This window comes from Pseudophryne corroboree, chromosome 3, assembly GCF_028390025.1.
Source record: "Pseudophryne corroboree isolate aPseCor3 chromosome 3, aPseCor3.hap2, whole genome shotgun sequence".
In the NCBI taxonomy this organism is placed as follows: Eukaryota; Metazoa; Chordata; class Amphibia; order Anura; family Myobatrachidae; genus Pseudophryne; species Pseudophryne corroboree.
Genome location: NC_086446.1, coordinates 468,032,360 through 468,055,953, shown reverse-complemented (window position 1 = coordinate 468,055,953; position 23,594 = coordinate 468,032,360). Strand labels below are relative to the sequence as shown.

At 47.2% G+C, this 23,594-nt stretch overlaps 1 protein-coding gene across 2 annotated transcripts in view; it reads right to left on the bottom strand.

The window, feature by feature from the left end:
- The window catches only part of GAA (alpha glucosidase), a 66,565-nt gene that overhangs the window by 22,827 nt on the left and 20,144 nt on the right, over positions 1–23,594 (bottom strand). For both annotated transcript variants that reach the window (XM_063960751.1, XM_063960752.1), the window contains exons 5-11: positions 16,320–16,416; positions 10,034–10,153; positions 9,017–9,135; positions 7,491–7,622; positions 7,276–7,386; positions 6,681–6,794; positions 5,728–5,812 (exon numbers count right to left, since the gene is read on the bottom strand). In XM_063960751.1, the coding sequence (XP_063816821.1) occupies positions 5,728–5,812; positions 6,681–6,794; positions 7,276–7,386; positions 7,491–7,622; positions 9,017–9,135; positions 10,034–10,153; positions 16,320–16,416 (778 nt within the window). The remainder of the gene's footprint in view (positions 1–5,727; positions 5,813–6,680; positions 6,795–7,275; positions 7,387–7,490; positions 7,623–9,016; positions 9,136–10,033; positions 10,154–16,319; positions 16,417–23,594) is intronic.

Genomic DNA, 23,594 nt, shown 5'->3' with positions numbered 1-23,594 from the left:
TCAACCATCTAGCAATGGTCTGCTCTTTTATGCACATCATAAAGGACAAACAGAGAATCTGTTTTCGAAAAGTACTAGTGTGTTGCACATAAATCCGCAAAGCCCTGACCACATCCAGTGTAGCCATGGCGGAATTGTCATCTGAGGAATCTGAAGAAGAATAGGAAGGTACCACTATTTCCTGATGTATATAAGAAAACTAGAGACAACTTTAGGAATGTAATCAAGGCATGTACGTAGAACAGCCCTATCTGGATGGAAAATCAAAAAGGGTGATCTTTGAGACAGAGCTCCCAAATCCGAAACTCAGCGTGCCGAGGCGATGGCAAGAAAAAATGCTGTCTTCCAGATGAGCCAGTGAAGATCAACCTCCTCTAAAGGCTCAAATGGGGCCTGTTGTAGAATCCGAAGGACCAAGGACAAATCCCATGAGTTAACCGGAGGTACGTAAGGTGGTTGGATATGAAGAACCCCCTGCAGAAATGTGTGAACAGCGGAGCATCAAGCCACTTGCCTCTGGAACAAAACAGACAGAGCCGAGACCTGTATCTTGAGAGAAGCCAGGCGAAGTCCAGCATCTAATCCCGAATGTAGGAAATGCCAAGAGTCGGAAGAGACGATACTGGAGAGGGTACAGACGGCGAGCAGCACACCACTTAAAATAGGTGCGCCACACAAGATAGAAAATCCGCATTGTGGATTGTTTTCCTAGGAGAGATCATAGTTATAACAACCTTAGAAGAGAAACAACTAGCTCTCAGGACCAACCGTTCAATAGCCAACCCGTGAAATTCAGACGAAGATCCGGATGCAGACAAGGAACCTGAGACAGCAGGTCTGGTTGTTGAGGGAGGTGGCATGGCGGAGCTACGGAGAGGGCGAGTAGACTTGTGAACCAAACTCTGTTTGGCCACTAGGGAGCAGTCAGAATCGCTGTTACCACTTCTGATTTGAGCTTGCGGAGAACCTTCTGCAGAAGTGACACAGGCGGGAAGAGACAAACCATTTGAAAGGGCCAAGGAACCGCCAGGGCGTCTATGAGATACACGCCCGGGTCCCTTGTTCAGGTTCCGTAAAGGCGAAGCTTGTGTTTGTGTCGGGAAGTGAACAAATCGATCTGAGGTTAGCCCCAGCGAGCGACCCCGGATTGTAGACTGCGGAAATGGGCGGTACAAACTTTTCTGCCTATCGCAGAATGTGGCTGACCTCCATCATGGCTGCCAGACTGCGAGTGCCATCTTGGTGGTTTATGTAGGCCACAGCTGTTGCGTTGTCAGACTGGATTTTCAGGGGACGGTGATAAAATGATGGTTCCGCTTGAGACAGGGCTCTGAAGACTGTTTGCAGTTCCAGAACATTGATGGAGAGCTTGCTCTCCTGACACGTCCATCGACCCTGAAAGGAACGATCCTCCACCACAGCGCCCCATCCCCGTAGACTGGCAGCTGTCGTGAGGATGACCCAATCGAGAATGCAGAACGTACAACCCTTGTTCAATTGGGACGTGTGAAGCCACCACAGGAGTGATAAACCGGTGTCCCTGGAGGGGATGATCCTCTGATTTGAGATGCAGCGCAGAGTGATCCCAGTTCTGCAGGAGTTCCAGTTGCAATGGCCTGGAGTGAAACCGTGCAAACTCCACCATCTCAAAGCAAGTGACCATCTTCCCCAGAAGTCACATTCAAAAATGAACTGAACTCTTTTGAGCCAGGAAGGGTCGAATAATCTCCTGGATGGCTCTCCGCTTGTCATCCGGGAGAAAGATTGTCTGTGCCTGAGAATCCAATAGTGCTCCCAAATGAATCATGTGCTGAGATGGTGTGAGGCTGGATTACCGCCAATTGATCAGCCAGCCTTGTGACTGCAAAAATATCAGAGTGGTGCAAATGTGTTCCTGAAGACTGACCTGAGACTGCGCCTCCAGAAGGAGAACGTCCAGGTAAGGGAGGATGCGGATTCCCTGCAACCGCAACTGGGCCGTCATTACTGCCATCACCTTGGTGAACACTCGCGGTGCCGGGGAGAGTCCGAACGGCAATGCCTGGAACTGGCAATAATCTTGCTGAATTGAAAATAACGGAAACATTTCTGGTGACTTTTTCCCGTATGGGGATGTGCAGATACGCATCCTCGACGTCTAAACAGGCCATAAAATATCCCTGTTCCAAGGCCTGCAAGATGATTCTGAGGGATTCCATGCGAAACTTCAGAAATCTGAGAAATCGGTTGAGGGTTTGTAAATTGAGTATAGGACGGAAAGAACCGTCCGGTTTTGGAACAAGGAAAAGGTTTGAATAAAAACCCGTACCACGTTGACGAATTGGAACAGGACAATAACCTCCCGTGATAGTAGGTATTGGACTGACTGCTGGAGTGTCTTGCCGAGGTCTGAAGGCAGACGCATGGGAAAGAATCATCTGGGGGTCTGTTCATGAACGTGGGGGCGTAACCTTTGGATACGAAGCCCGTAATCCACATGTCTGACGTCGTCTGCTGCCAGACCTCAGCGAAGTAAAGGAGACGACCGCCCACCCTAGAGGCCTCCAGGGGGGATACCAGACAGTCATGCTGTAGTCTTTTCATCCGGTTTGGGAGCCTGGCATTTTCCAGACCAGGCTTGACATCCTTTTACCTTAGTAGGTTAAGCAGAGGTAGCTTGGAAACGGGAAGACGGCTGACCACGGGCCTTACCTTGCGGCTGAAAGTAACGAAAGGTAGAAGACTTAGTTTTAGGTGCAGCGGAGGGCATAAAAGCAGTCTTGGAAGCTGCTACTGTGGTTACTCACCGAAGAGCACCTCTCCTGAAAAGGGTTGGGGACTCTAATGCCTTTTCAGAATTTTCATCCGCGTGCCAAGAGTGTAATCAAAGGGCACGTCTAGTCGCTACCGATGAAGCAGAAATCTTGGAGGAAAACGTGCCTGCGTCCAGCACTGCTTCTCCTAAGAAAGTGTTGGCCTCCCTAAAATTGTCAACCTACTTGATGAGGTCAGAGCGTCGCATGTTTGACCGTAGACCCTCCGTCAAGGCATCCAACTAACCGCCAATAGCCAAAGAAACCCAGGCTGAAGCAATAACAGGCCTGAGAGCCACTCCTGCATTGGAGTATATGGACTTCAGGAACTGCTCCAGTTTCCTGTCTGTAGGTTCCTTTAGAGACGTTACGTCTGGTATAACTTAACCAGGCGTGCAACGTGTGCGTCCACAGGTGGCAGAATTTCCCACTTTTTTCGGTCCGATTCCACCATGGGATACAAGGAGGAATTACGTTTGGTCAATAAAAACTTTTTATATGGATGAGACCAAGGCTCCTTAAAAAGATCCTCCAACTGCGTGGAAGGGGGAAAGCCAGACGGATCTTTCTTGTCTTTAAAAAGAGGCGTCTGTGCATCGGGTGGAGCATCGATATAATAACCGCCTTGACTAAGGCTTCCACCCTAGCTAAGCTCATGTGATCATCTGAAGTAGGAGACTCCTAAGCTTCCGAATCCTGTGGATCTTCCCCTTACACTGAAAATTCCTCTAGGAATCCTCTGACGGTATAAGAGGTAGCGCCGATGAGGATTTACTTCTGCGCTTTGATAAAGACCCCAAGGCTTGTTGTAGATTAGTGGAAACCTGAGCCAAGCCTTGGACCGATTGAGACAAACCCTGGACCCATGCTGGTTCAGTAGATTGTTGGTGCTGCTGTGTCTGTGGAAGGGGAGGGTCTGCACCTACCGTTGAAACTGCGACCTGTGGAGCTCTGTTAGCTGCTAGCTGGGAAGTCAATTCCTTCATGGCCAAGGCCAAAGAGGTAGCCCAAACCGGCTCCAACGAAGTAGAACCCTCCGCAGTGGTACTGCCAGGAACTTTGACAGAGCAACGGTCGCAGAGCCCCGTGTGGTCCTGTACCATACAAGAAAATTGGGGGGGGGGGGGGGGGGGGGACAGTGTGGCGGCCGGCAGGGGAGCCAAGATTGGCGGTCGGAGCTGGCAGCGAACGTGATATCTGTGGCGGCGGGGGAGGCACTGCAGGGAGAGAGGTGCCTCGCCGGGGGACGGTCGTCAAGGTACCTCTCATCCCCGATCACCGAAGCCTGCTGCACCGCTCCCCATCTCCTCACCTCAATCCGACTTGTTTTCAAGTCGGATTGAGTTTGTCGGAAATGGGGCCAAAACCTGTCGGATTTGGCCCTGTTTCCGATAGCAGCAGGCGGATTGGCTGGTATTCCACCGATCCACGTGCTGTCCGACAAGTCGGGTTTCCCGAATTGTCAGAAAAAATGTGCCCGTACTGAATAGGTCGGAACCCCTTCCGAAGTATTCCAATCGGAAACTGCCGTCTTTCAGACTCTTATTGAATACACCCCTATATCACTAACTTAGTGCACTACAATACCCCTAGCAGTGTGTAACAGACAGAGAGAAAACTGTCATCATTTATCCAATACATACACCATTAGGTGAAGTATGGACTGTACAACCTGACACCTGGTGCAATGCTGATATAAGGGAGGCAGGTTTGGGTCTTCCCCAAGAGCTTGTGGCAGTGTATGGACCTGCACAAACTCTCCTTCACATAAAGTGCTCAGCGTTCTGCTGCTTCTAAAATGGCCGCGAGTATGTAGAGATGGGAGGGGTGAAGGATGAGGAAGGGAGGAGAAAGCACCCAAAAGCTGCTGTCCTACTGAAAGGAATGCGCAACAGGGCTGGGGGCGGAGCTACGGGATATACCCCCCGCAGCCTCCACAGGGACCATTCCCGCAATGTAATATGTCCCTGGTGGTCTAGTGGTAGCTGAAGAGAAGACCCAGTGCAACTTTCAGGACCGCTGGAGCTGCCTCCCCCCCAGCGGTGTTCGCCGCGCTGTCGGTCTCCCTGGTTCCTGTAAACCTCCCTCTGCTGCGGCTGCTCCCGATGCCTGGGAGGTGCTGGGGCAGCTGGCCGTGGAGACTGGGACCCGGCTTGCAGAACGGAGCGGTGAAGCGGGCAGCGGTAGCGCTACCAGCGCTAGCCACTGCCTGAAGTGAAAGTAAAGCAAAAAAAAATTAAAAAAAGGATGCACTTTCCTGAGCACCAAGGAAAAAAACTGACTGGCCTGAGACAGGCTGGGTATAGGGGAGGCTTCCCAGGCTGCACTCGACAAGGTTAACTCCTTAGTGCCCTGACTGAATGCCTGGCTATACCCTCTGTTCCCAGTGTCAGACCACTGGCTGACAGAAAAATACAGGTGCGCTGAGACAGTTTCTGGGGCGTGTCTCTGTGTATGACGGATGTCGTACACATAAAACATGGCACCAGCGTCGCAGCTCCCACGGCTATTCTGCGCAGCCCAGGAGGCACGCAGGAAGTCAATGTTCATTGCACCTGCTTTGTGGTTGTGATATGCAGGCGCTGAGCATGTTGTGATAGCTTTTGTGGGCATCCCTGTTCACTTGTGGGTGGCTGCTACACTTGCGATGCCTCGCAGTTCCGTCACTAAAAAAAGATTGCTGCTGTATTGGCATTGCAACCACATCTGAATCAAGCCCATTAAGAAGACTTACAGAAACAAGGGCTGTACAACTTCTGGTGGATTAACGCCATTTATATGAAAGTAACTTATTTCAGCTATCAAACAGTGAGCAAGCAAAACCCATTATCAACTCTAATCACAGCTCAAACCATGTGAGGAAAGAGTGAATATAGAAGCAGCCTCCAAATTCTCAGGGTAAATTGGTACTTCCCGTGGGAATATCAAAACTCACCTGGGACATATGGGGGTTTTTCTAGTTTGTTGTCTGGACAGTTATCTACTGAACCCAGGACAAAGTTAGACGGCTCATTCATGTCCTGTCACGGAAAAAAAAAAAAAAAATGAATTTTACCATATTGTATCATATGAGGGCAAAAGATAACCATAACCTAGTAATCAATTCGTGTCACATTTTTTACATTACATTATAAAAGTGTCCACCAGGAGGACAGGTGAAAGGTAGTATTCTGCGCTGCGTAGGAAACATCGCTGCCCAGGTTATCACAATTTTGTATCCAATGTTACAAGCTCTGATAGCCCCTGAGTCTGGAACCCGATGCCAATACATCCATCTGAATGACATGTGACCAATTACAATGATGTTAATTGTCATTAGTGGGTTCTACTAGGGGCCATACACAATTAAATTGGGTGTAAAAATAGCATAGCTGTCTGATAAAATGGCAGCGACTATGGGGAGCTTTGTTTTTGGTTTCATCAACAACTCTAAAAGTTGTGACATTATGTACAGTCACCACTGTCTACATCATGGCACATCTTTACGCCAATACAGTATAACAAAAAACAGAACCCCCTCAAACTTCATTAGATGTAAAATAATGACATTATGTTATTGAAGTGACAATCATTTCAGATATAGCTTACGTTACTCATTCATGTTTTCAAAAAGGATACTACACCATAGATGTCTCTATTATAACAGTACAACAAAAGATTACCATTAACTCAATAGGCCCAATTAAATTCTGTCTCAGTTCTTTCAGTCTTCCCATAATTTCTGGGTTCATAATTAAGGCCTGCGCCTACTTATCAGGTCCTATCTAATAAAGATAGTGAAAACATAACCTCACAGGAGTATATAAAACTATAAATGGACTACAAATTAATATGGATGTATGCAGATATAAGGGTAAGGCAACTGACATACAGTATTAAAATACTTACTATCCACATTCCATCAAAAGGCACCTGGTCATAGAAATTCTTCACCATATCATGCCACCAGCTAAATGTGTCAGGGTTTGTAAAGTCGGGGAAGACAGTAAGGCCTGGCCAAACCTGCATAACAGCGAATAAGAACATAACTGACAAGAGTGGAGAACATACATAGAGCTATGAAGTATATGCATATGTAACATGACTCCAAATCAATATGCCATGCAGCCCATTACACAGCTGCATTTCTGACTGCCATTCGGCCTCTTCATTAGGTTTATGGCTTGTATTTTATTATTACAGCAGATTCCCAGAAACTGTCCAGAGCACATGGCGTTAAATACAGTTCTTTTAAGTAGTGCAAACTAAATTTAATAAAACTCCTTAATGAACAAAGGGTAATTTCAGGCTTGGAAGTCCAAAGATTGTGTGACATTATTAAACTAGCGAGTAGACTGTTTCATGACTGCATACCTATTTTACTCACTACTCACGGTGCAAATATGTACGCCTTCCAGCTGAACAAGTATCCGTGGCAACACTTTGTACTAACAAATAAGGTCATCACTCACAAACCAGTGTAAGGAACCCAACGATCACGTACCTTGCCCACAAGAGGTTGGCCCGTCTCATTAGTAATGAAAACTCTTCTCTTTAATCCCTCATCATAAGGCGGGTAACTTCCAGGGGGGCTGGAGCTGCTTATTGCTGGGTCCTGGAAAATGTCTTAGACTGTTATTCACTACTGAGCCTTTAAATCAAAACCCAGCATTCCAAATAATATCAAACCAGGCCCCTGTTTTATAGAACGCTCCTTACCACAATCATAATGTATTTTAGACCTTGCGCATGGAATTCTTTAACCATCTCTGGATAATCTCTGAAACGTGTTTTGTCATATGTAAAGTCTCGATATTCATCCATGTAGTCAATGTCATTCCATTGTACATCCTGAGGAGAATCACACAGACAAGTTGGTAACTAAAGACAATATTTACAATGAAGCATTTTCAATCCTTAGCACTCACAGGAACTCATAAGTACATGTGTTTTAAAGCTTTGAAAATGTAGAAAAATAAATGTACTTCTGTCCCGCAGGGCAGTCTAAGGGCTCAGCCGCAAGTTCAGTCATGGCTCAAGGAAGTAAGGCTGTATGCGCACTTATATTATATAGGGCTGTGTACAAAAATCTGCGCATCCAGAGGTAGATTAGACCGGGAGGGGTGCGAGTTGCAGTGCCGTTACTGGTGTTTCTGCACTGTTACAACAAAACTCGCCTCCTTAGCACCTAAGTGGTGGCTTGTTAAAGCTAATGCTTTTTCTCAAGATAATATCACCACCAGGTGAAATGTTCCATTGTTGCCAAAAAAAAAGCATACAATATACTTTAGCAGCAGCAAGATAAAAATATTATATAGTAAATAAATAAAACAATGTACAGATCAGCCGATCCTTGCACATTTTGTGCCTTATTTAGATATGGAATCGGTTCACGCGGCAGCTGTATTAAAACTACCATGGTCCCTGCAGTGTGACTGAGGTTGGGGCCATTCCTCCTCTGTGGCTGTCCTACGTCCACGAGACAAGCCAGGGCAACTAGTATCTGCCCCACCCCAATCTCGGTGCCCCTGCATACTTTGCATAGTGGAAATGATACGTCTATTATGTTTTTTTTATAGGGACTACATTATACCCAGAACATTTAATCATTCACATCAGACACTGCCCTTTTTCCTGGGAGTAGTGCCCGGGTTGTGTTGTATTTTCACCACAATCTGGCTGCCGAGAATGATACATACATTATACTTCCCTGACATGCCAGTATGCCGAACATGTGAGCCCAGCACTAAAGCTACAGGATAAGCACGGACAACTGAAGGGTCAGTGGACGGCTAGAGGGTTATTATAACGATTACAGACTGGAACCTGGTCAAAAACAAGTGTGTTGGCTATTTTGTGAATAACTGAAGACTCAGATATCACAGGTTAGCTAGCATATTAGACTTCTTCCGGATTTATTACCCAGTTAAAAAAAACAAAAAACAAAACAACAACGTTCTTTGAGATATATATTTTACAATATTTAATCAAAATTGAGTTTAGAGTTACCCAGGTTAAAATAACTTGATTTTAATTATGTATAAAGATTTTCTCTTATATTTAACATTGAAGTAAAAAAGCATCACAGTTCTACAAGTGCATATACAATGAACATATTTAAACTTAGCATTATGAAATATGCACCTAATAACAAGTGCATGAAATAACTGGAAAGCTAGAATGACAACACATGTATAAGCCGTGACCAGATGGAAAAACACTTCAATTTCACGTTGTTCTCTTACCAAAGGTATACTGGCTTTACTCATATTTCTCACCACTTCCCGCGTAATGTCAGACGTGGAGTAACCCCAGCGGCATAAGTGGAAGCCCAGGCCCCAAAAGGGCGGCATGAAGGGAAGCCCTGCACAGATAATGTCATTGTTACATGGCTTAGGAATGGAGTCGTTCTCTTGTGGTGGTCAGAAAATATTATACATATATAAAATTAGCAACAGAAGAGTAAAGGAAATGTCTTACCAAAGCTAGGAGTAACACACCTGCTTGTACACGTGTGCTATCCTGCAGAGAGGTTTTTTGTTTTTTTTGCGGGGTGCGGAGGGGGGGGGATGTATGAATCTAGAAAAGAATTGCTCTCCCATCCCGAGATTTTCCTCTTTTCCAGTGAAGAAACTGATTGCTGAATTACTAGACCGCAGACACCCACCCAACACTGCAATGATACAGCTGCTCTCCAAAGTACCCATTAACAGATCTATGGTGAGAGATTTACGGAGCATCTCACACAAAGCAGAACTGGTTGAGCTAAACGATGCAATCAGGCACTCGGTTCCCCAAGTTCCACCTGCTTTTGCACACGGTATGTAGTGCATAAATACTGGGCAGCGCTGCCATTGAATGATAATTTTGAGTTGAGCTAGGACACACCACTTTCCAACTCTAAATTGGTCTACTCATTCTAATCATTTGACATTCCTCCAACCTGCATTTAAAAATGTTTTCCAAGATGCAAGTTAGCTCCTTTTGGGACAGATTTATTAAGCCTGCTGAAGTGATAAAGTGGAAGGTGATAACTCACCAGCCAGTCAGCTCCTAACTGTCATTTTTCAAACCCAGCCTGTGACATGGCAGTTAGGAGCTGATTGGCTGGTGCGTTATCACCTTCCACTTTATCACTTCACCAGGCTTAATAAATCTGCCCTATTTGTGCTTTGCCCCTGCCTCTACAATCTGCCCTGACTGTTCCAGTAGTCGCTTCCATCATGTTTCAGCACAGTCTTCTCTGTTCCCATCATTCTTACCAATCGCTTCCTGATACTGGCGAATCACTGCCTTGGGGTCTGGGCCCAGGAACATATAGAAGTCCAGGATTCCTCCTGTAGTTCTCCAGGTCAGGGCTGGAGCTGGCTGCAGAAGAACATCTACAAAAACAAAAAAATTAGGAAAAGAAATAAATAAAAAATATTGCCAAGAGACATTACACCTGGTTCAATCATCAGTCTGAAAGATTTATTTATTACCATATCAATTACCAGAAATGACTGATGAGGAAAAGTGATCATTCAGCATATGATGTTCAATCCATTCATGTGCTTTACAGTGAATAGCACAGGGGTATGAAGTATAACATGCAGGGTATTCAGAACTATACAATAAGTATTGAAAAGATTCATTAGCCAAAATTTTTTTTTTTTTTTTAAAGTGTTGCTGTAAAGAAACATATAGCATAAGCATTTTCACAATTCATAGTGGACAGAAAAAATAAGATTTTACTCACCGGTAAATCTATTTCTCGTAGTCCGTAGTGGATGCTGGGGACTCCGTCAGGACCATGGGGAATAGCGGCTCCGCAGGAGACAGGGCACAAAAAGTAAAGCTTTTAGGATCACATGGTGTACTGGCTCCTCCCCCTATGACCCTCCTCCAAGCCTCAGTTAGGATACTGTGCCCGGACGAGCGTACACAATAAGGAAGGATATTGAATCCCGGGTAAGACTCATACCAGCCACACCAATCACACCGTACAACTTGTGATTTGAACCCAGTTAACAGTATGATAACCGAGAAGCCTCTGAACAGATTGCTTCCAACAATAACAACCTGATTTTTTTGTAACAATAACTATGTACAAGTATTGCAGACAATCCGCACTTGGGATGGGCGCCCAGCATCCACTACGGACTACGAGAAATAGATTTACCGGTGAGTAAAATCTTATTTTCTCTGACGTCCTAGTGGATGCTGGGGACTCCGTCAGGACCATGGGGATTATACCAAAGCTCCCAAACGGGCGGGAGAGTGCGGATGACTCTGCAGCACCGAATGAGAGAACTCCAGGTCCTCCATAGCCAAGGTATCAAATTTGTAGAATTTTACAAACGTGTTTTCCCCTGACCACGTAGCTGCTCGGCAAAGTTGTAAAGCCGAGACCCCTCGGGCAGCCGCCCAAGATGAGCCCACTTTCCTTGTGGAGTGGGCATTTACAGATTTAGGTTGTGGCAGGCCTGCCACAGAATGTGCAAGTTGGATTGTGCTACAAATCCAGCGAGCAATCGTCTGCTTTGACGCAGGAGCACCCATCTTGTTGGGTGCATATAGTATAAACAGCGAGTCAGACTTTCTGACTCCAGCCGTCCTTGAAATATATATTTTCAAAGCTCTGACAACGTCCAGCAACTTGGAGTCCTCCAAATCGCTAGTAGCCGCAGGCACCACAATAGGCTGGTTCAAGTGAAACGCCGAAACCACCTTAGGGAGAAAATGAGGACGCGTCCGCAATTCTGCCCTGTCCGAATGGAAAATCAGATAAGGGCTTTTGTACGATAAAGCCGCCAATTCTGATACTCTCCTGGCTGAAGCCAGGGCCAGTAACATGGTTACTTTCCAAGTAAGATATTTCAAATCCACGGATTTGAGTGGCTCAAACCAATGAGATTTGAGAAATTCCAAAACTACATTGAGATCCCACGGTGCCACTGGAGGCACAACCGGGGGCTGTATATGTAGTACACCTTTGACAAAAGTTTGTACTTCAGGCACTGAAGCCAATTCTCTCTGGAAGAAAATTGACAGGGCCGAAATTTGAACCTTAATAGATCCCAATTTGAGGCCCATAGACAATCCTGCTTGCAGGAAATGTAGGAATCGACCCAACTGAAATTCCTCCGTCGGGGCCTTCCTGGCCTCACACCACGCAACATATTTTCTCCAAATGCGGTGATAATGTTGTGCGGTCACTTCCTTCCTGGCTTTAATTAAAGTAGGAATAACTTCCTCTGGAATGCCCTTTTCTCTTAGAATCCGGCGTTCAACCGCCATGCCGTCAAACGCAGTCGCGGTAAGTCTTGGAACAGACAAGGTCCCTGCTGAAGCAGGTCCCGTCTTAGAGGTAGAGGCCACGGATCTTCCGTGAGCATCTCTTGAAGTTCCGGATACCAAGTCCGTCTTGGCCAATCCGGAGCCACGAGTATTGTTCTTACTCCCCGTAGCCGTATAATTCTCAGTACCCTTGGTATGAGGCAGAGGAGGAAACACATACACCGACTGGTACACCCACGGTGTTACCAGAGCGTCCACAGCTATTGCCTGAGGGTCTCTTGACCTGGTGCAATACCTGTCCAGTTTTTTGTTGAGGCGGGACGCCATCATGTCCACCTTTGGTTTTTCCCAACGGTTCACAATCATGTGGAAGACTTCTGGATGAAGTCCCCACTCTCCCGGGTGGAGGTCGTGCCTGCTGAGGAAGTCTGCTTCCCAGTTGTCCACTCCCGGAATGAACACTGCTGACAGTGCTATGACATGATTTTCCGCCCAGCGAAGAATCCTTGCAGCTTCTGTCATTGCTCTCCTGTTTCTTGTGCCGCCCTGTCTGTTTACGTGGGCGACTGCCGTGATGTTGTCCGACTGGATCAACACCGGCTGACCCTGAAGCAGCGGTTTTGCCAGGCTTAGAGCATTGTAAATCGCTCTTAGCTCCAGTATATTTATGTGAAGAGACGTCTCCAGGTTTGACCAGACGCCCTGGAAGTTTCTTCCTTGTGTGACTGCTCCCCAGCCTCGCAGGCTGGCATCCGTAGTCACCAGGACCCAGTCCTGTATGCCGAATCTGCGGCCCTCTAACAGATGAGCACTCTGCAACCACCACAGAAGAGACACCCTTGTCTTTGGCGACAGGGTTATCCGCTGATGCATCTGTAGATGCGATCCGGACCATTTGTCCAGCAGATCCCACTGAAATATTCGTGCGTGGAATCTGCCGAATGGGATTGCTTCGTAAGAAGCCACCATCTTTCCCAGGACTCTTGTGCATTGATGCACGGACACATTTCCTGGTTTTAGGAGGTTCCTGACAAGTTCAGATAACTCCCTGGCTTTCTCCTCCGAAACACCTTTTTCTGAACAGTGTCCAGAATCATTCCCAGGAACAGCAGACGTGTCGTCGGGGTCAATTGAGATTTTGGAAAATTCAGAATCCACCCGTGTTGTTGAAGCACTACTTGAGTTAGTGCTACTCCGACCTCCAGCTGTTCTCTGGACCTTGCCCTTATCAGGAGATCGTCCAAGTAAGGGATAATTAATACGCCTTTTCTTCGTAGAAGAACCATCATCTCGGCCATTACCTTGGTAAAGACCCGAGGTGCCGTGGACAAACCAAACGGCAGTGTCTGAAACTGATAATGACAGTCTTGTACCACGAACCTGAGGTACCCTTGGTGTGAAGGGCAAATTGGGACATGCAAGTAAGCATCTTTTATGTCCAGGGACACCATGAAGTCCCCTTCTTCCAGATTCGCTATCACTGCTCTGAGTGACTCCATCTTGAACTTGAACTTTTGTATGTACAGGTTCAAGGATTTCAGGTTTAGAATAGGTCTTACCGAGCCGTCCGGCTTCGGTACCACAAAAAGTGTGGAATAATACCCCTTTCCCTGCTGTAGGAGGGGTACCTTGACTATCACCTGCTGAGAATGCAGCTTGTGAATGGCTTCCAATACCGTCGCCCTGTGTGAGGGAGACGTTGGCAAAGCAGACTTTAGGAACCGGCGAGGGGGAGACTTCTCGAATTCCAACTTGTAACCCTGAGATACTACCTGCAGGATCCAAGGGTCCACCTGAGAGTGAGCCCACTGTGTGCTGAAACTCTTTAGTCGACCCCCCACCTCCCCTGAGTCCGCTTGCAAAGCCCCAGCGTCATGCTGAGGGCTTTGCAGAAGCCGGGGAGGGCTTCTGCTCCTGGGAGGGAGTTGCTTGCTGCAACCTCTTACCCCTTCCTTTGCCTCTGGGCAAATATGACTGTCCTTTTGCCCGCTTGTTCTTATAGGAACGAAAGGACTGCGGCTGAAAAGACGGTGTCTTTTTCTGTTGGGAGGTGACCTGAGGTAAAAAGGTGGATTTTCCGGCTGTTGCCGTGGCCACCAAATCCGATAGACCGACCCCAAATAATTCCTCCCCTTTATACGGCAATACTTCCATTAGCCGTTTGGAATCCGCATCACCTGACCACTGTCGCGTCCATAAACTTCTTCTGGCAGATATGGACATCGCACTTATCCTCGATGCCAGAGTGCAAATATCTCTCTGAGCATCCCGCATATAAAGAAACGCATCCTTTAAATGCTCTATTGTCAATAAAATACTGTCCCTATCCAGGGTATCAATATTTTCAGTCAGGGAATCCGACCACACCACCCCAGCACTGCACATCCAGGCTGAGGCTATTGCTGGTCGCAGTATAACACCAGTATGTGTGTATATACTCTTCAGTGTAGTTTCCAGCCTCCTATCAGCTGGATCCTTGAGGGCGGCCGTATCTGGAGACGGTAACGCCACTTGCTTTGATAAACGTGTGAGCGCCTTATCCACCCTAGGGGGTGTTTCCCAGCGCGCCCTAACCTCTGGCGGGAAAGGGTATAATGCTAATAACTTTTTTGAAATTAGCAGTTTTCTATCGGGGGTAACCCACGCTTCATCACACACGTCATTCAATTCCTCTGATTCAGGAAAAGCTACAGGTAGTTTTTTCACACCCCACATAATACCCCCTTTTGAGGTACCTGCAGTATCAGAGATATGCAAAGCCTCCTTCATTGCCGTGATCATATAACGTGTGGCCCTACTGGAAAATACGTTTGTTTCTTCACCGTCGACACTAGATTCGTCCGTGTCGGTACCTGTGTCGACTGACTGAGGTAAGGGGCGTTTTACAGCCCCTGACGGTGCCTGAGACGCCTGGACAGGTACTAACTGATTTGCCGGCCGTCTCATGTCGTCAACCGACTTTTGCAGCGTGCTGACATTATCACGTAATTCCATAAATAAAGCCATCCATTCTGGTGTCGACTCCCTAGGGGGTGACATTACCATTACCGGCAATTGCTCCGCCTCCACACCAACATCGTCCTCATACATGTCGACACACACGTACCGACACACAGCAGACACACAGGGAATGCTCTTATCGAAGACAGGACCCCACTAGCCCTTTGGGGAGACAGAGGGAGAGTTTGCCAGCACACACCCAAGCGCTATAAAAATATATACAAACAACCCTATAAAAGTGTTGTTTCTGTTATATGCGCTTAAATATATATAATATCGCCAAAAATTTGCCCCCCCTCTCTGTTTTACCCTGTTTCTGTAGTGCAGTGCAGGGGAGAGTCTGGGAGCCTTCCCCTCAGCGGAGCTGTGCAGGAAAATGGCGCTGTGTGCTGAGGAGAATAAGCCCCGCCCCCTATTTCGGCGGGCTTTCCTCCCGTTATTGCTGAGACCTGGCAGGGGTTAAATACATCCATATAGCCCTAGGGACTATATGTGATGTATTCATTTTGCCAGAAAAGGTATTTACATTGCTGCCCAGGGCGCCCCCCCCAGCGCCCTGCACCCTCCGTGACCGCCGGTGTGAAGTGTGTGACAACAATGGCGCACAGCTGCAGTGCTGTGCGCTACCTCATGAAGACTGAAAGTCTTCTGCCGCCGGTTTCTGGACCTCTTCGCTCTTCGGCATCTGCAAGGGGGTCGGCGGCGCGGCTCCGGGACCGGACTCCATGGCTGGGCCTGTGTTCGATCCCTCTGGAGCTAATGGTGTCCAGTAGCCTAAGAAGCAAATCCATCCTGCACGCAGGTGAGTTCACTTCTTCTCCCCTAAGTCCCTCGTAGCAGTGAGCCTGTTGCCAGCAGGTCTCACTGAAAGAAAAAAAAAACCTAATAAACTTTCTCTAAGCAGCTCTTTAGGAGAGCCACCTAGATTGCACCCTGCTCGGACGGGCACAAAAACCTAACTGAGGCTTGGAGGAGGGTCATAGGGGGAGGAGCCAGTACACCATGTGATCCTAAAAGCTTTACTTTTTGTGCCCTGTCTCCTGCGGAGCCGCTATTCCCCATGGTCCTGACGGAGTCCCCAGCATCCACTAGGACGTCAGAGAAATAAATAAAATGAAAATGTATATTGATAGATAGGATAGAATACAGTTCCTTTTTTGTAACGGAATATTATCAAGAGTAAATGACTGTTGCCTGTGAGCGATTCCCATCATAAAAAGCATATATTATTATTTTTTCAGTGTTCGGTATCTTGTGAAGAACACTTACCCATGGCATTACTGTTGAGCAAGAACACCCCATGAGCTGAACCATCTTTTTCCAAAGCCAGATAGAATGGATGAGAACCATAGAGGTTTGCATTTGTCTAGAATAGTAAGCAGGCAGATGGTCAGAAAGGCTGTAATACTAGCTGCAAACGGAGCAGAAACATTTGTTACTGAATAATGTAACCACGCTTAATAATAATGTCACACTGCTGTGCATTGATTGAATGTAGTAAAAATGCTCAAAAGCTTTTTGTCACATCTTCTCATAAATGAATGGCTGAAGCGTTTAACCAATCAAGTACATTTGAGACATGGTGGAAAATCTCATTTACATTTTTTATCCCATCACCAAAATTAAGTTACAAAAAAACCCCAAAAAAAAACAAAACAGGATTTTAATACCTACCGGTAAATCCTTTTTTCATACTCCATAAGGGATATTGGGGGAAACTAGTACGATGGGATATAGACGGGTCCAAAGGAGCCAGTACAGTTTAAATTTCTTCAACTGGGTGTGCTGGCTCCTCCCCTCTATGCCCCCTCCCACAGGCAGTTATAGGTAAAAACGTGCCCGAAGGAGAAAGGACATATACGAGAGAGAAGAAACATGATAACAGAGTGGTGAGATTTAACACCAGCACACCACGAACATATAACAACCAGCAACGGCTGGAAACAACAGCAACAGCTGTACAGGGAACCACATAAAGAGAACCTGCAGAAAAGTCAACACACTGAGGCGGGCACCCAATATCCCTTATGGACTACAAGAAAAGGATCTACCGGTAGGTATTAAAATCCTATTTTCTCTAGCGTCCATAAGGGATATTGGGGGAAACTAGTACAATGGGGATGTCCCAAAGCTTCCAGAACGGGCAGGAACAGGCGGAGACTGCTGCAGCACCGCCTGCCCAAACTGGGTATCCTCTTTGGCCAGGGTATCAAACTTGTAAAACTTCACAAAGGTGTTCTTCCCCAACCAGGTAGCAGCTCGGCATAGTTGCAAGGCCGAGACTCCACGGGCAGCCACCCAGGAAGAGTCCACTGATCTTGTAGAGTGGGCCTTCAGAGACCTTGGAACAGGTAAGGCTGCCAACACATAGGCCTATTGGATAGTAAGCCTAATCCAATGAGCAATGGACTGCTTTGAAGCAGGGCAACCATTTTTCTGCGCATCATAGAGCACGTAAAAGGAATCTGTTTTTCTAACCCGAGCCGTGCGCTTGACATAGATCTTCAAGGCACACACAGCATCCAATGCATCCGGAGGAGCAGATGCATCAGAACTGGACGGAATTACAATAGGTTGATTCAGGTGAAACGCGGAGACAACATTGGACAGGAACTGTTGTCTAGTCCGGAGCTCCGCTCTGTCCTCGTAGAAGAGCAAGTACGTACTTTTACACGATAAGGCCCTCAATTCAGAGACACATCAAGCAGAAGCAAGGGCTAGTAACATCACAGTCTTCCACGTGAGGTACTTGTCTTCTACCGTCATCAGAGGTTCAAACCAGGAGGACTGTAGAAATTCCAACAACACATCCAAATTCAAGGGTGCCGTAGACAGCAAAAAAGGGAGGTTGTATGTGGAGTTCCCCTTGCAAGAAGGTCTGAACTTCTGGCAACACTGCCAGTTTCTTCTGAAAGACAATGGAGAGAGCTGAAATCTGGACCTTAATGGAACCCAGACGTAAGCCCTTATCCACACCAGCCTGCAGGAAACGTCCCAAGTGGAACTAAGCAGGTGGATAAGTGCATTCCTTGCACCAAGAGACATCTCTTCTCCAGATATGATAATCTTGTTTTGACGTCACCGGTTTCCTGGCCTGAACCATGGTTGCAATAACCTTCTTGGAAAGGCCCTTGTGAGCTAGGATGTTCCGCTCAACCTCCATGCCATCAAACAAAGTCATTGTAAGTCCGGGTAGACTTATGGTCCTTGTTGAAGAAGATCTCTTCTGTGTGGTAGAGGCCAAGGGTCTTCGACGGACATGTCCAGAAGAGCGGCGTACCACGCCCTCAGAGGTACAACGTGGCAATTAGAATTGCTGGACACCTTGATTCCTGAAATGCTTTAGCACCCTTAGGAGCAATGGGATCGGAGGAAACAGGTAGACCAGCCGGTACGGCCAAGGCAACGGCAGCCCGTCCACTGGCCTCGTCTGAGGGTCCCTGGTCCATGAGCAATACCAGGGAAGTTTCTTGTTGAGACAAGAAGTCATCATGTCTATTTGTGGGCAACCCCACCGGTCGATGATCTGCTGGAACACCAGATGGTGGAGTCCAAAACTCCCTCGGGCGGAGATCATGACAACTCAGGAAGTCCGTCTCCCAGTTGTCCACACCCGGAATGAAGATTGCCGACATGGCTCTTGCATTTCTTTCCGCCCAGAGGAGTATCTTTGACACCTCTAACATGCTGCAGGCTCTGCTTTTTGTCCCTCCTTGTCGATTGATATACGCCACCGTCGTGGCATTGTCCGACTGAACCTGGATCGCTTGTTCCTTGAGCAGAGGAGGGGCCTGAAGCAGAGTATTGTAGATCGCCCGAAGTTCTAGACTGTTGACTGGAAGGAGACTTTCGTGGGCTGACCATCTGCCTGGAACTGCGCCCCTTGGGTGACAGCTCCCCATCCTCTCAGACTCTTCGTGAGGAGGGTCCATCCCTCAATCCCAAAACTCCTTCCCTCCAAGAGATTGGAGGACTGTAGCCACCACAGGAGGGAAATCCTGGTCTGACGTAACAGCTGAATCATCCGGTGCATCTGGAGATGCGATCCAGACAACTTGCTCAGGAGATCCAACTGAAATGTTCTAGCATGGAACCTCCCATACTGGATCGCCTCGTAGGAGGCACCCATCTTTCCTAGCAATCTTATGCCAAGATGTACGGTCACTTGAGTAGGTCGGAGAACCATGCGGACCGTCTCCTGAAGTGTTTTCGCCTTGTTCTTTGGTAGAAACACCTTCTGGGCCACAGTATCCAACAACATCCCCAGGAACAGGAGCCTCTCAATTGGCTCCTGGTGGGACTTCTGTAAGTTGAGAATCCACCCATGGTCAGACAGAAGACAGATGGTGCAGTCAATATGTAGCAGCAAAAGCTTCCTGGATCTTGCCTTTATCAGAAGATCATCCAGATAAGCATTGAAGCGTCATCTCCGCTATCACATTCGTGAATACCCTCGGGGCTGTAGACAGGCCGAAGGGCAGTGCCTGGAATTGGAAGTGATCATCCAGCAGGGTAAACCACAGGTACGCCTGATGAGGAGGCCAAATCGGAAAATGGAGATAAGCGTCCCTGATATCCAAAGAGACCATAAATTCCTGTTCTTCCAGGCCCGCAATCACTGCTCACAGGGATTCAATTTTGAACTTGAACATGCTCAAATAAGGATTCAAGGATTTCAGATTCAGAATGGGTCTGACCGAACCGTCCGGCTTCATAGAAACATAGAATTTGACGGCAGATAAGAACCACTTGGCCCATCTAGTCTGCCCCTTTTTTTTATCCATTTGAACCTTAATTCTTTGTAAGGATATTCATATGCCTATCCTAAACATGTTTAAATTGGTCTACAGTCTTAGCCTCTACCACCTCTGATGGGAGGCTATTCCACTTATCCACTACCCTTTCTGTGAAGTAATTTTTCCTAAAATTTCCCCTGAACCTCCCCCCCCTCCAGTCTCAGTGTATGTCCTCGAGTTCTAATTCTTCTCTTCCTTTGAAGAATGATTCCTTCCTGAACTTTGTTAAAACCCATGATATATTTGAAAGTTTCTATTACGTCCCCCCTTTCCCTTCTCTCCTCCAAACTATACATGTTAAGATCTTTTAGCCTTTCCGGGTAAGTTTTGTGATGTGGGCCATGCACCATTTTAGTTGCCCTTCTTTGTACACTCTCTAATGTATTTATATCCTTCTGGAGATATGGGGGTAAATTTACTAAGGTGGGAGATTTTTAGAACTGATGATGTTGCCCATGGCAACCAATCAGATTCTACTTATCATTTATCTAGCTGCTTCTAGCAGATAATAGATATAATCTGATTGGTTGCTATGGGCAACATCACCAGTTCTAAAAATCTCCCACTTTAGTAAATTTACCCCATGGTCTCCAGAACTGGACACAGTATTCCAGATGGGGCCGTACCAATTGACACCACAAACAGGTTTGAGTAAAACCCCTTGCCGAGTTGCAGTAGTGGTACTGGAACAATGACGTGGGACTGGGCCAACTTTCGGATAGCCTGTTGCAACCAACTTGCATATCCTCCGAAGCTGGTAAGCTTGATTTATAAAAAAAAAAAAAACCTCAAGCTTGTAGCCCTGAGAAACAAGCTCTCTGACCCAGGCACCCGGCAGGAGGTCTCCCAGACGCGGCTGAAGTGACGCAGTCGGGCTCCCACCGCGAGGTGGGTGGGCAGTCATGCTGAGGCCTTAGTGGAAGCAGAACTGGTGGACTGTTCCTGAGAACTGGTTCTTGCAGGTTTTCTGATCTTATCTCTGGTGCCTCTAGTCGCATTGGAGGCACCTCTGGCCTTTGATCGAAATGTGCGAGACCGAAAGGACTGGACAGATGGCCACGGATAGGAGCGTCTTGACACATGCCCACAAGGCCCTGCGCACCGACACTGCCATGGCAGACGTCCTAGCATTAATGTTCCCCATATCCTTGAAGGAATCACAGAGAACACGGGTAGTGTCCTGAATGTGCTTCAGGAGGAAAACCATAGTAACTAAGGGCATATCCCCCAAGAGGCCCCCCTGAATTTGCATGACCCAGGAATGAATAGCATGGGTCATCCAGCAACCCACAATGACCGGTCTTTGTGAAAGGCCGGCTGCAGTGTATATAGATTTTAGGGTAGACTATCTTTCTATCCCCAGGATCCATCATAGTAAAGGAGCCCAGGGCAGGCACTACCGCCTTCTTAGACAGACGAGAGACTGAGACTTCCACCCCAGGGGGTTCCTCCCAACATTTTCAGGGGCAAATGGGAAAGTGCGCACATTTTTTTTGGATTCTTGGAATTTTTTGTCTGGATTTTTCGAGGCCTGTTTTAATAAGTCATCTAACTCTGGAGAATCACGGAAAGTGACATTGGGCTGGTTTTGGACAAAGAAAAACGACTGCTGTGATGCAGCGTCCTCTAGAGGGAGCTTTAACATGTCCCTTATAGCCAAAATGAGGGGTTCAAAACCCTGAGCAGAATCGGAATCCCCACTAATGGGATCCCAGTCATCCCCATCATCTTGAATATCATCTGAATCTGATAGCAGAGCAGGTAAACCACACTTCTGTGAACCTGCACGAGAGGGGGGGCTGTGCATCTGCACTAGCAGCTAAATCTGCAACAGCTTGTTGTAGTAGCTGAGTCTTCTGCACATTAGCAGTGAGTTGGGAAGACATATCTAACATCATAGTCTAAAGAGACCCTAACCAGTGGGGCTGTGGACCCTCTCCCCCAGCCCCTTCACTGATTTGTGAAGATTGACTGCATTGTTCACAGGATACAGAATCAGTAAAGGAGATAATCTGGTGTGACATACTCTGCACAGCTTGTGTTTACCCATGTTTCACAGTAAGCACAATAACAAACACATACACACAGACAGTGATAATGCAAGCCTGCCCTACTGTATGTGAGAGGAGACACAGATGAGAGAGGACACCAGCACACCATGAGCTGCACAGCCCCAGTGAGGCTGTCAGCTTTCTAAACACAATAAACACTAACAATGTAAGTCCTACAGAGGATCAGGATAGTGTACAATAGCGGCTCTCCCTCTTTGCTACACCCTGTACCAGTTTTCCAGCGTGTCTTTGTGAGGCAGGAATTACTGTTTGTGCTGTAGATGACTGCTGTAAGTAGAGGAAGGTGCCAAAACACCTCAAGTCCCGCTCTGTGTTAGCTCCGCCCCCTCTAATGGCGCCGGAGCTATAATGAATATTTATACTGGCAAAGTCTCCTTCATAGCTTAAAACATCACACAAGTGCTGGTCATGCCCTTTTGTGCCAGTTCTACACAAGGGATCTTAGCGGGACCCCCCCAGGAGGGTCCCGTACGTCGCGCCCGTGGTCAGCCACACTTTGAACCGGGGGATCCCCTAGTGGGGCCCCCGGTTTGTACTCACCACCGATGTCACCTTCAGGCAGCGTTAGGGGTGTGCGGCGTGCTGCGGCTGTGACAGCCAAGGCGCAGTGCCCTGCTGAACAACCACCCCTCAGGACAGTGGTCCTGTAGCGGGGAAGCGGCTCTGCACCTCGTAAGGCCGGTGACTGCCCCCCTTCCCCTAACTCACACGGTGCAGGTAAGCTGTTGCCCAGACAGCATACCGAAAATAAGAAAAGTTAAAAGAAAATGAAGAAAACTCTCTGGAGCTGCGAAGATGTGCATCCTCTCCTGAGGGCACTTTTTTCTAAACTGCCTCTGGGAGGGGGCATAAAGGAGAGGAGCCAGCACACCCAGTTGAAGAAATGTAATGTGCACTGGCTCCTTTGGATCCTGTCTATACCCCATCGTACTAGTTTCCCCCAATATCCTTTATGGAGATATAGAGAAGCACCTATAAAATATATACTGTCCACTAGGAAAGTTGGAGTCATCCCAAAGCAGAGGACACGTGGAAACATTATTTCCCCCTGAGTAGACTGCCCTGGGCCAAGAAAGGATTACAGAGGCTTCAATCAATAAATAATGTGGATTACAGCTGATCGACAACAGTTCCAACTGGTTGCCTAAGCCTACCCACATCCTTATAACATGACACCTCTGGGGTTCTAAGTTCTGGTCCTGGCTGGTGACTGACAGTCCCCAGCCTACTGCTATGGGTACATTATGAGTTTGCCAAATACCCAATCACCTGCAGGGTTATACAGAAAGGCCCTCTGGCCATTCCCTAATGCTCACCATTGAATACTGCCTGGATTTAACATTATAGTGTTCATCAATGAACACCGCCAAGATCCAACTTGCAGAGACATTAGATGGGGAGTTAAACGCACAGCTTAGTACAGGGACAGCAATGTAACATAACTGTAAGTACATAGACTTTATACATGAATCTACCAAGCAGTGCTTTGTGTTTGCCAGCATTATTTGGTTAGTTACATATAGATGAACTGTACTGCAATTCCACAGTTCACTACTAACATTATAACTGGTTACTCAGTGTTTCTTCACATATGTAGTACTGGCACCCTACTACTGATAAACCACACATTTATTCTATTACAGGGCATCATTCCTAGGCCCCATACAAACGGGGCA